A 12601-nucleotide genomic window follows, 5' to 3' on the forward strand; every position below is an offset into this window, starting at 1 on the left:
CAGGAGCTCCAGCTGACAAGTGCCTGGCATGCTGGTGTCCAGTGAGGAAACCCACCACACAACTCACGCCCAGCACCTGGGGACTACCTGTACAACCCAGCAGGATGCTTACCTGGCCCAGTGGGATGCTCCAGGCAACAGAGGACAGGGGCAGGTGTTGGGAAGGCAAGGTGGAAAGATGGTGCAGTACCACCCTCCCTCCAATCCCTAAGGTCAGCCACTGCCCCCACCATGCTAAAGGAACAACATTGCCACCTCAGACAGGGATCAGCAAGAGAGCACTGTAGCAGCAATGAGAAAGAGAAGGACCCTGGTAAATACGTGCAAAGCAGGCTAGCCCAGGGGCAGGCTGTTCACCTTCCTTGGGCCCAGAAGTGCTGGGTGGACTCAGGCAACTCACTTAAGGTCTCTGTTTTCTGTGTACCATTTTGCCCCCCTAGAGAACTGGAGCCCTGGTGGCACAGTGATTAAGAGCTCAGCTGCTAACCAAAAGGTCAACAGTTCGAATCCAACAGCCATTCCTTGGAAACAGTTATATTGTCCTGTAGGGTTGCTATGAGTCAAAATCGACTCAATGGCAGCGGGTACTAGAGAAAGATCACTGCTGATAATAAAAGAACTACCACTTACGTAGCACCTAATTTGTGCTAGGCGTCATTCTAGGTGCTTTATATGCATTAGGGGAAACCCTGGTGATGTAGTGGTTAAGTACTATCACTGCTAACCAAAAGGTCGGCAGTTCGAATCCACCAGGCACTCCTTGGAAACTCTATGGGACACTACAGGTCGCTATGAGTCAGAATCAACTCGATGGCAACGGGTTTGGTTTTGGTTTTGTCTTATATGTATTAACTCGTCTGGCTGTTTTGAAAACCCAAGGAGGAAAGTTCTTTTATCATTCCCAGTTTAGAGATATGGAAATTGAAGCAGAGAGGTTAAGAAGCTTGGCCTAGGGAAGCCCTTGACAGAAGTGTAACCCACAAGTCCTAGCCCTATGATGCTTCTCCTGTGTCCACGTAGGATACACAAACGATCTTTCATGTGGAGAGCTGGGGGCAACTCCCACATCTCACCAAGGAAGGCAGCAAGGTCTTGGCCCTGGTCTATTTTCATGTATATGCTGTATTTTTGTTAACAGATGAAGAAAGTGAGTGGAACAGAGCCGGGAAGGGTATGAGTGTCCAGGGTCACAGAGTCCCCGGGGAGGCTGAGCAAGCTACCCTGACTTCCCCATCCAGCAGACCCAGAGTGCCAGAGCTAGTCTCAGGTACCCCCGACTGAAGCCTCCCTGAATGGGGCCAGAGACAGGCAGACAGGAGCTGCTATCCTGACAAATGCCCCCAAAGAAGATCAGGGACCTGATCGAGGCTCAGCTGGGCCCTGTTTGATGCCACTGCGGGCCAGCTGCTTCTCGGGGATGCAGTTTCTCCTCGGGTAAAATGGGTCAGGAGTTGAGAGATGCTCTTAGCTTCCTCCCCTCTCTGCCTCCTCAGAGTCCTTGAGGCTGTGCCATAATCCTAAGCAACTTCTAAGGGAGTGAGCTCCCCATCACAGGGGCATTCCAGCAGAGATCCCTGCAAACATGGAGGCCAGGGTAGGAGGCCTTCAGAGGACTCTCAGGCTGCAAGATGCTAGCACTTGAACAAGCTCAAGGCTGCAGCTTCCTCTAGAGACTCCCCTGGCTCCCTGGGGGGAGAACAGGAGCTGGGCCCCCCACAGGAATGTGTTTGCCTGTGTCGCCAGGCATGCTATGCCCACAGCTCTTCCCTGGGGACACAGCAGCCTCCAGGGACACCCTGCCAGGCATGCTGCTGTCCTGGCCTCCTTCAGCGCAGCCCAGAGCTGCTTTGCTCCTCACCACCTGATCACCACAGCCAAGGGAGAGGCAATGCCCGGGCCTTTCCTGGCCTCCTCCATGGGCGCCAGAGCCAGCACTCTGCCGTACAGGCAAGAGGGAGGAGGGCTGGTCCTCAGGCTGCTCCCTCCTAAGGGTGCCCCTCTTCCCTCTCCCCTACTCTAAACCCTCTCCTCAGCCTTCAAAGCCCAGATGAACTGCCTCCCCTCTGGCTGGATTCCTCCAGCCCCTGCAAACCCAATCAACCTTTTCTTCTGATGGGCTTCTCTGGGGCCAGGTATGTCATTATTACCACTCCATCCACCCTGCATTATAATAACTCCCACACTTGTCTTTCTCCCCCATTAGAATCCGGACACCCTGAGAATGTGCTATTTCTTCCACACCCCCAGGGTCGGGCACAGTGGGCACATACAGGGTCACCCAGTAAAAACCAAAACCAAGCACGCTGCCATCGAGTCAATTCCAACTCATGGCAACGCCATGGGTTACACAGGAAAACTGCTCCATAGAGTTTTCTTGGCTGTAATTTTTACAGACCCAGATCATCAGGGCTTTCTCCTACGGCACCACAGGTTGGGTTCGAACAGGTAACCTTTAGGTTAGCAGCCTGTCGAAAACTACCTACGCTACCCAGGGACCGTGGTCAGGCAGCAGGTGCCCAAAAAATAGCTGTGAAATGAATCTGAACTGTGGCCGGGCCCTGCATCCCAGAGAGGAACAGTTCACCAACACAGATGTCGCCTTCCCTTCAAGCTCAAGTATTTCTCAAGGCTCCTCCCATTCCCTCACAGGAGTCCCAGGCCCCAGGGATATCTGGTATTTTCAGCCCTGTGAGTGCTGCAGAAGGCAACTGAGGCCCAGAAGGGGAAGTGAATGGCTCAGTTACACAGCAAGGCCAGGTCTCCATGGTTCTAGAGCTGCCCGCTCCCACCCCAATGTCCCAGAGCACAAAGCCACACTGTTGGCCGGTGCCCTCCAGCCTAGCTCCCCATGTAGAGAAGGTCACACTTACCCCAGCACCCAGAGATCAGCACGAAAAGCCAGAGCAAGCGGCAGCTGGTGGTGATGTGGCACCTCATGGCTCCTGTGGGCACAAAGAAGAAAGAGGTGAGAAGCCTCCAGTTGGTGGTGCCCTGCCCTTCAAGGCTCTCCAGCACTCACCTGCCCCAACAGCTCCAGGGAGAACTGGGACTGAGAGGGAGGAGAGCAATCAACTCAAAAGAGCGTGAGGGGGCAAAGGAAAATGGGGAAGAAGAGACAGTCTGTATCACTTGGTTTTATCACTGTCCCATCCTGGGCATAACACGGTGGCCTGAGAGTAACTGGAGGTTACCCCTGTGGGTGGGGTGGCGGGGGGACAACTGCCCTCTTTGCCTTCATAGCGGCTGGCCGCCTTGGTCGAGGGAGTCCGTGGGCACAGCACAGTGGCTGGCACAGAGTATATGTCCACGACACAGTTTGGCTCAGTGGATAAAGGGATGGGCTGCTGCCTCCATCCCCGAGGACCACAGTCCCCAGATGGCACCCGCAGGATTGCATCCCCCCAGGATGGCATCCCCCATGAGCCACAGAGTCTAGTTAGACTGGGTTAAGGAGATAATATAAGTGCTGAGTGGGAAAATGGTGATCCAAGAGTGAGCTTGGCAGGTCCAATACCCTCATGCCCCAGTCCAAGTGCCCCGCAGGCATGTCTTTTCCTGTTCTTTTATATCCACCATATGATCCTATAACCTTGGACATGAAAAGAAAAGCAGATCATAGTGTCCAACGATGAGTGTTACAGAGGCAGGAAGAGAGGCACAGAGAGGGGAGGTGACCTGCCCAGTGTCCCACAGCAAGTCTACTGTGAAATTAATTGTGTCCCCCCAAAACTGAAATCCTAACCCCTGTACCTGTGGATGTGATTCTGTTTGGAAACAAGTTTTTTGCTATGTTAACTAGGTCATATCAGACTAAGGTGGGTTCTAAACCTAATCACTTCTGAGGTATAAAAAGAACAGAATAGACACAGACACACACATAGGAGGAAGACAGACACCATGTGAGGAATGTCTACAAGCAAGGAACGCCAAGGACTTAAGGAACACCAAGGCTACCAACAAGGAAGGAATCCACACAGCCAAGACTCTGATTTGGACTTTTAGCCTTCAAAACTATGAGAAAATAAATTTCTGATTTTTAAAGCCACGCACTAGTGGTATTTGCATTACAGCAGCCTTAGGTAACTAAGACATCTATGGAAAGCTGGGGCCCAATCTTTGGGGCTAAGAACTCCTCACTAGAGAGATCAAGGGCCTAGCATTCAGCAGAGGCAGGATTCCACCTCTAAGGGTGGCTGGGGTGGGTGGGCTGCTCCCTCTCACCAAGGCAGTGGCTGCGCAGCCCCATGATGGCAGGGTGTGGTCTGGAGCAGGCCTCCCTGGAGCCCAGCAGTGACATGGGGGTGGGGGCCGCACTGAACTCTCAGCCCCTTTAGGGCGGTTACACGGCTCATTCACCTCCGCATCCCCTAAAGGCCTAGCCAAGGGGGACATCATCCTTCAGTGAGCACCTACCGTGTGCCTTGCCTCCTGGTTCACAAGGTACCGTCTGTCAGGGTCATTTTACTGAGGCGGAAATGGAGCTTAGAAGCGTGAAATGATTTGCCCAGAGACCCTCAGCTAGTGAGCGGCGGGGGCAGCGTCTGGACTCAAGTTGACATACCACCTCCCTCATCAGTAAATAATCAGAAAAGGCAGAGAGGAGGTGAACGGAACTGAGGGGGACATTTTTTGAGAGACTTCCTCATCTCTGCCAAGATCTAGGGGCAAGAGATTAAGAAAGTGCTCAGACTTGAGATCTCTAATCCAGGACCTCTCTCAGCCCGTCTCCTCAGGGGACAATGAGGTGACCACCACCGATGGTTCCTGACCAACAAGACACTCCTAATATTGTATTAAAAATGCCTCTCTAAAAATGATTAAGATCACAGATTTTAAAATATGTATGTTTCACCACAATAAAAAAAATCTTCAAAAAAAGTCCTAATTACTAAGTATGAAATGGTCATTTGAAGAATAAAAACTTATTCAAAAAACCAAACCTGTTGCCATCAAGTCAATACCAAAACCAAAAACCCAAACCCAATGCCGTTGAGTCAATTCCGACTCATAGCAACCCTACGGGACAGAGTAGAAATGCCCCATAGAGTTTCCGAGGAGCACCGGGCGGATTCGAACTGCCGACCCTTTGGTTAGCAGCTGTAGCACTTAAACACTACCCCACCAGGGTTTCCATCAAGTCAATAGTGACCCAGGTGGGAATATAAATGAAGGAAATGCTGGTAGGTGGAGACAATGGCCACTTACAGGCCACAAGCCTTGTCCAAAAGTGGCATCTGCTAATGTGTTTTAGCCAAGAGGGACTGCGGGTCCAGTGTGGCCAGAGCTGCTGATCGTTTTCAATGAGAAACTAGAAATCTGGCTTCTTATATGAAATAAATTTTTAAGTGTTGGCAAATAATTAAATTTGTGAGTAATATTTTGTGAGCCCAACATGACCCACCTGAGGGCCAGAGTGGGTGGGCTTGGCCTGGCATGCACCCCACCAGGCCCTCCCTCACACTCAAGCATGTATAATCGCATTACATACACGGATGGTACCACGTGGCTGCTCTTTACCTTTAGAATAATGGAGTCGCCCTCTACACAAAGCAACTGGCTTTTCTCACATCATGACATTTCACGGACGACCCTCCAGGTCAACATTGCTGCATCTACTCCTTTCTTTATAATAATAGTTGATAGTATGGTGTGCCATACCGGAGACAGCCATCCCCTGTGGATGGGCATTTGATGTCTGCAGACTTCTGCCACTGCAGACAATGCCACAGTGGACATCATCCCTCTGCACATAACTGTGTAGGGAACTCTGATTTCTCCTGAATCTGAATCTCCAAAAGTCGGACTGCTGAGTCAATTAAACCCAAAGCAGAGCATGCAGGTAAACGTTTATTACACGCAGCCAGAAAAGGTTGTGGCAGTTCACACTCCCTCGGGCAGCGTAGGAGAAGGCCTACGTGCCCACCCGCAAGTTATCCGTCTCTTAAATGGCTGCCAATCTGACGCATGAAAAATGGTATCATGTTGTTGCTTTCGTTTGCATTTCCCTAACTACAAGTGAGGTTGGGCATGATGCCTTTTTCTAAACACTCAAACCACTTGCCATCTGTTATCTTGCCTTATCCCACCATATCCTACAAAACAGCCTGCTAGCATGGGTAGCATTATCCCTGATTTACAAGTGGAGAAACCGAGGCACACAGCAATTAAGTGACAACCTGACATCTAACAGTGAGTGAGTGTCTTAAAAATAAAAAAAGGAAGAACTCCAGCCCTCTGCTTTGCCAAACCAGCTGTGAGGAGAATAAGACAACATCTGCCAAGCATATCATTCACAAATAGCTGGGGAGTGCACACCATGCTGCCGGGCATTGCAGGAAGTTTGCAGTGGAAGGAAGGAAGGAAGAAAATGAACAATTAGACAATTCTCACCGGTCAGGGGCTTTCACGGGTATAATTTTTACTCACTCCTCTAAAATACCTGTGAAGTAAATAGTAGCGTCCCCCATTTTACAGACGAAGAAACTGAGGCTGAGAGAGGTTAAATGACTTGCCAAGGTCCAGGAGTGGTTAACCAGTAAGCACGGTATGTACTGGCTTGTACTGAGCAAGGTTCCCAAGGGCTTAATTGTACTTACTTGCTAATCTGTGGTGAGCAATTTCACATGGCTTTTACCACATCTTTGATGTGGTAGGGGACAGGTGACACTGTGTACTGCAGGTTGGTGGGAAGCCACAATTGGACCCATGCATACCTTGCTTATTGGGTAATCTGGCCCTGCTGGGGTCACTCCAGGATTGGAATCAAGTCGGCCTGACCCCAAATGCCATGCTACTTCCATCCCACCAGGCTGTGGCTTCTCTGACTCATTTTCTTATCTATAAAAGGGGAAGGGTGGCCCCTCCCTCCAAGAGCTTTCCTACAACACAATGAACACAGGATGGGTGTCTGCAAAGAACAAGCTTGTGCGCATAACACACGCCCATACTATACGCCTCACTTCCCACAGTGCTGGCTCAGGCCCTGACACTGCCCAGTACACTGGACCCCCAGCCTCTCCCTAAATTTCTGTTCCCATCTCCTTTCCCCTTCAGAGGCAACCCCACTGCCTCAGTGCCCCCATCTGTCAGTCAAGGGCACACTCCAACTTTGCAAGACTGGCAGGGGCCACCTCCAGAGTACCCAGAAACAGGCCATCATAGCTCCATTCTGACTCTGCCTGCATCCTGCTCATGGCGTGACCTCAGGGTGAGGTGGCACAGGCTCCAAAGATGGAAGCAGAGTAGCCAGGCCAGGGGGATCCATTCTGCTACTGGGTTTGCCCTGAGATCCCTAGGTCTTATTCTTTCCCTGGCCCCTTTGGCTACGGGGAGCGAAGCAAGGCCCAGAGAAAGCGGAGGTGATGACAGTGGGAAGAGGCCCCTGGGCCCGACCTCCAGTCCAGGCATCGTGATAGATGTTGCCTTCACTGGTTGGCATTCCCGGGGCACCAGGGCTGCAGCAAGCAGCATGGGTCCCCCGGGACAGCCTGACCTCGCTATGCCCTGCACAACAGCTATTCCTAAGGCCTCCTGGCCCTCCGCCTTCCACCCAGCAGAGCCACGCAGCCTCATCTACCGTGTGAGGCTGCACCACCCTCGCCTCTCTGCACTGGGACAGGACACACAGACATACCGTCTGTGCTGGGGCTTCCTACCTGCTCCTGGGACGAATGCCCAGAGACCTGCCCCAGAGGTGCGAGCAGGGTCACAGCAGGCTTCCCCTAGGTCTTTTAGGTGCCTGGCTTAGACCCCCTTCTTGGAGGAAGCCTTCCAGAAATTTTCAAGCATACACACTGCCAAAGAGACACAGAGTCAGGCCCCGAAGCCCTGAAGCTGCCATTTCCCAACAGCCTTCTTCACACCAGGTCCCTGCCAGGTACTGTGGGGGGAGGCGGGGGCATGAGAATGACCAGAAATCTGTGGTGGGTGTCATATAGTGATTTAGACTGTCACTGCCCTGGGCGATCAGAGGACAGAAATCCTGGAAGCGAAGGCAGCAGGGTAGAAGGCTGGTGAGAGAAGGCTCTGGGCAGAAGAGATGTAAGCTGCCCAAGGTTTAAAGAATTCATAATGATTAGCACTTACTGAGTCCCTGTGCGGTGCAAACAGTTAATGCGCTCTGCAGCTAACCAAAAGGTTGGCAGTTCAAGTCCACCAAGAGGTACCTCGGAAGAAAGTCCTGTTGATCCACTTCAGAAAAAGCAGCCCTTGAAAACCCCATGGAACCATTCTACCCTGACCCACATGGGGTCGCCGTGAGTCAGAACTGACTTCACAGCAGCTGCTACTGGTAACGTTTACTGAGAGCCTGTCACAGTCAAGGCACTGCGATTCACAATGTGTTTTACAAGCTGGGGCTTGAAGAGGTTAAATAATTTGCCCAAGGTCACAGAGCTAATAAGGGGTCAAGTCTGTACTGAACCCCATCTGAAGGTCATCAAAGCCAGCCTCCTGGCCACCAGGCCAGAGATGCAGGGCGGGCATCTGAGGTGGGAGAGAAGGAATCAGAGGAACAAGACAAAGAAACAAAACCATTGTCTTAGCCCCAACCCTCCCTGAGCTCAGACACGCCCCCAGGGCACGGCCTGGGCTGAGACCAGACAGGGAGGGTCTGGGCAGAGCCTGCATCCACTGAGCAAGGCGGTAAGCAACCCTGGGTGAGAATCCTATGTGCCTCCCAGCTGAAGCACACTGGGGCCAACAGGGAGGCCAAGCAGCACGTGCCAGGAGGAAGGGGCATGGCTAAGGCTGGAGGGGGCTCTGTCTAGCCTGCCCTCCAGGCTGTGGGCATCTCATAGACATTGCCCCTGAAGCCAGTACCACCAGGGATGACCGAGCCTCTATCTCCTACCCCCCACCACCTCCCTCCAGCACCATCTTCAAGGGGTTAACACCTTTGTCACCAATGGGAGCTGACTACAAAATTCCTCAGCTTCAGAAGTGGCCCACCTGTTCCCACTCATCTCTACTTCTCCTGCTGTCAGCCCATAAAGAGTGCTACTCAGACAGGCATTGGGCTGAGGGCTGGCTGGGGAGGCTCAGGGAGGTGGTACAGTTTCAGCATCCAAGGAGTCACCCCCACATGGGAATCACAAACCCCAAATCAAATCAAAGCCTCCACTTATACCTAGAGAGTTGGTGAGCTGCAAGGAGAAGCTTCTGGGAGTGGGGGCACAGGCTGGGTCTGACCACACTTCAGGGTGTGTCCAACCTGACATTATCTACTTTGTGCCAGGCACTGTGCCAGGCACTGGGGATGCAGAAGAGAACAATGACCCCTGTCTTGGTAGAGCTGACATTTCCTGCATAGACATAGTAGGTGAGTAAATTACATCGTTGTTAGGAGATAGTAAGTGCAATGGAAAAAGAAAAAAAAAGGGGGGGGGGATGCAGGGTAAGAGCAGTCTGAGTATGGCTCAGAAGGAGATAGGTGAACAGAAACTTGAAGAAGTGAGACAGTGAGCCACTGGGATATCTGGAAAGCACTCCAGGCAGAAGGAACAGAGTGTGCCTAGCATGCTTGAGGAACCGCGAGGAGGCCAGGGTGACTGAAATGGGGTGCACAGAGGGCAGAGTAGTAGGAGATGGAGGCAGAGAGCTAAGTGGGCCAGGCCATGGGGCACCTTGTAGACCACTGTCTGTGACTGAGCTAAGAGTCCTGGTCTTAAGACCATGGAGCCAAGCACTGACATGAATGACAGCTTTTAAAGGAGCCCTCAGGCTGCCTGGTCAAGGACACACTATAGGGGGCAAGGCAGACCAGTAAGTATGGAGGTCACTGCAGTGACCATCAGACAAGAGCTGATGGTGGCTCTGTCCAGGATGGTGGCATGGAGGGATGGCAGATTCTGGGTAACTTTCAAGGTAGGGTTTCCTGAAGGAGAGAATGTGGGCTGTGAGAGAAAGAATGGTGCACCTGGACAGTCGGAATTGCCATTAACCAGGCCAGGGGAAGGCTGCAGATGGAGCTGGTGGAGGGACAAGATCAGAAGTCCATTTTGGACATGTTGGTCTAGAATACCTGTTGATAATGTTGGTAAGCAGTTGGATACTCTCAACTAGAGTTCAGGCCTGAGTTCAGCCTGGAGATATGAACCCAAGAGTCATCAGCATATAGATGGCACTTAAAGCCCTGAGATGGGACCAAGGTTCCCACACCCTAGAACTGAGGAAACTTGGCTGAGAACCCACCAATATTCAAAAATTGTCTAAAAACACATACAGCCTTGTGGCCTAGCAATCTACTTTCAAGTCTTTAGCTACGGAAATAATCATGGCTGTGCATGAGCCTGAAATCACAGAGATGTTCACTGCTGTGTTGTTTATGTCAGTGAACATCCCAGATGCCCAACAGGGAACTGTTCAATTGTGGGACATGCACAGGAATCAGAGGGCTGTGTATAGATGTGTACCTATATGAAAGTGTGTGTGTGTGTGTGTGTGTGTGTGTGTGTGTGTGTGTGTGTGTGTGTGTGTGGAGGGGAGGGTTAAGTACATTAAGGACTGTTTATGTACCATGAGTTGAAATTGACTCCACCACAACTGGTTTTGGAGTCCCTGGGTGGTGCAAATGGTTAACACGCTTGGCTGCTAACCAAAAGTTTAGAAGTTTGAGTCCGCCCAAAGGCACTTCGGAAGAAAGGCCTGGCAATCTACCACCAAAAAAATCAGCCATTGAAAACACTATGGGGCACAGTTCTACTCCACACACACGGGGTCGCTGTGAGTAGAAGGCAACTGGTTTGGTTTTATATGAGTGGTGTATTACGGGTGATTTTATTTTTTTCTACATATTTCCTGCATTTTCCAAATTTCTATAGTAAACACACAATCTCTTCACAATCAGAGGCCTGGTTCATGTCCGCCCTACTAAAACTATGTAAGCAGCCTGTGAACAGGTGGACAACTCTGCTTAGAAAGTTCTTTTCTACTCTCTACCTTGCCTCCCCGAAGCCCACAGTCCCAGGTCTGAATACCAGAGGACACTCTGGGAGCTGGGAGGGTCCACCGTATTCCCTCTGCTGCCACTCAGACATTTCTAGGGACAGGGAGCCCCCGCTTTGCTCCCTTCTGGGTAACCATCCCAACTGGGGAGATCCCTGCCCCTCTGGCCTGTAAGCCTTGCTGGCACTCCCTTCCCACACTTGAGACAAGGAGGTCTGATTACTCACAACAGGGACCCGCGAGCAGCAGAACAGGTTGCACCAGGAGGCCTTGGAAACAAGGCCCAGGTCTGGAGTCTGGCCCTGTACTGTGGGTTCTCCTTCTCCCAGGTCAGGACCAACAGTTTAAAAAGAAAGGTGTGTGCCAGTCTGTTCTCATCCTCTCTCTCTCTCACACACACACACCACACACACCCACACACCCACACGATAGGTTCTGTAGCCCCTCCAGACATGCCCACAAGATGCCCACCGAGCCATCCAGGCCCCTGACAGCCCTGGAGGGTCCCTTTCTTCTGCCTCCATGCATTTCCCCAACCTGAAGGAAGCCAGGCACCTTGCAAAGCTCCCTCAAATCTGTAGGGGTGCCCCAACCCCTTTGGGGCCTAGAAAAAGAAACCAAGATGAGCCCATCTCATCTGGTTTCCTGGGAGACGGACGGGCTGGAAAACATTTTCCTTGGAGCCCTGGTGGTGCAGTGGTTAAGAGCTCGGCTGCTATCCAAAAGGTCAGCAGTTCAAATCCACCAGCCACTCCTTGGAAACACTATGGGACAGTTCTACCGTCCTTCCTATAGGGTCCCTACAAGTTGGAATCAACTTGACGACATTAGTTTTGGGTTTTTTTTTGGTTTGTTGCTGCCAGAGCAAAGCACACTCCTGTATTCTGCAAAACCAGCCCTCTCTGGGCCTGACTCTCAGGGCAGGGCCTCAAGGGCACTCTCCCTACAGCCCAGCCAGGGGCACCACAGAGGCCAGGGCAGGAAGGGTGTCGAAACACAACGCCCTCTGTCTCAGGAAGCAAGGGGACAAGAAGAAACAGAGCGGGGGAAGGGAGAGGGCAGGAGGGGCCATCTGAGTGGCAATTCAGTTTCTCTGAAGTGAGAGATTTTCACAGCAGGGTGCCACGATTTCGTTTGAACTGTAAGAATTCCCATAAAATCGGATGCACTCAACTTCGAATAGAAATACAGAAATACATTGCAGAAATCAAATACAATTTGAGGATTATTCACCACCACTACACACAGAGAGGCTCGTGCATGCAAGAAGGCTGCAGACGACGCCATTAGGACCACTAACTGACAAGCCATTTGCTGGCCGCCTATGATCACACATCAAATCCCTCACTAGCTGGGGAGGAGACTGTGACGCACAGTCACTTGACTCGAGGGACCCTATCTGCAAGGAGGGGACAAGACCACCTGCTGGCTGTTCTGTTCTTGTGCCCTTGCCTGGGTCCCTCTGTGAAGCTTCCATCCAGCGGCACCTGGGGGTGAGAAAGTGAGGCCAGCAAGGCTGGGCTGGACAGAACCTGAGACTCCCAGGCTGGGGTGGCCCAGTCATCCAGCACCCTCCAGGGAACACCTGGGGTATCTAAGTCCCCTCGACCTACACTTTTTAAAAAATCATTCAAAAGGAGCTTTATTTTATTTTACT

At 51.7% G+C, this 12601-nt stretch overlaps 1 protein-coding gene across 5 annotated transcripts in view; it reads right to left on the minus strand.

Moving 5' to 3' along the window:
- Window positions 1-12601, minus strand: part of CDH23 (cadherin related 23) — a 528116-nt gene that overhangs the window by 480735 nt on the left and 34780 nt on the right. For all 5 annotated transcript variants that reach the window (XM_049855780.1, XM_049855785.1, XM_049855781.1 and 2 more), the window contains exon 2: window positions 2871-2942. In XM_049855780.1, the coding sequence (XP_049711737.1) occupies window positions 2871-2942 (72 nt within the window). The remainder of the gene's footprint in view (window positions 1-2870; window positions 2943-12601) is intronic.

The sequence above is a fragment of the Elephas maximus genome, chromosome 16 (genome assembly GCF_024166365.1).
Source record: "Elephas maximus indicus isolate mEleMax1 chromosome 16, mEleMax1 primary haplotype, whole genome shotgun sequence".
In the NCBI taxonomy this organism is placed as follows: Eukaryota; Metazoa; Chordata; class Mammalia; order Proboscidea; family Elephantidae; genus Elephas; species Elephas maximus.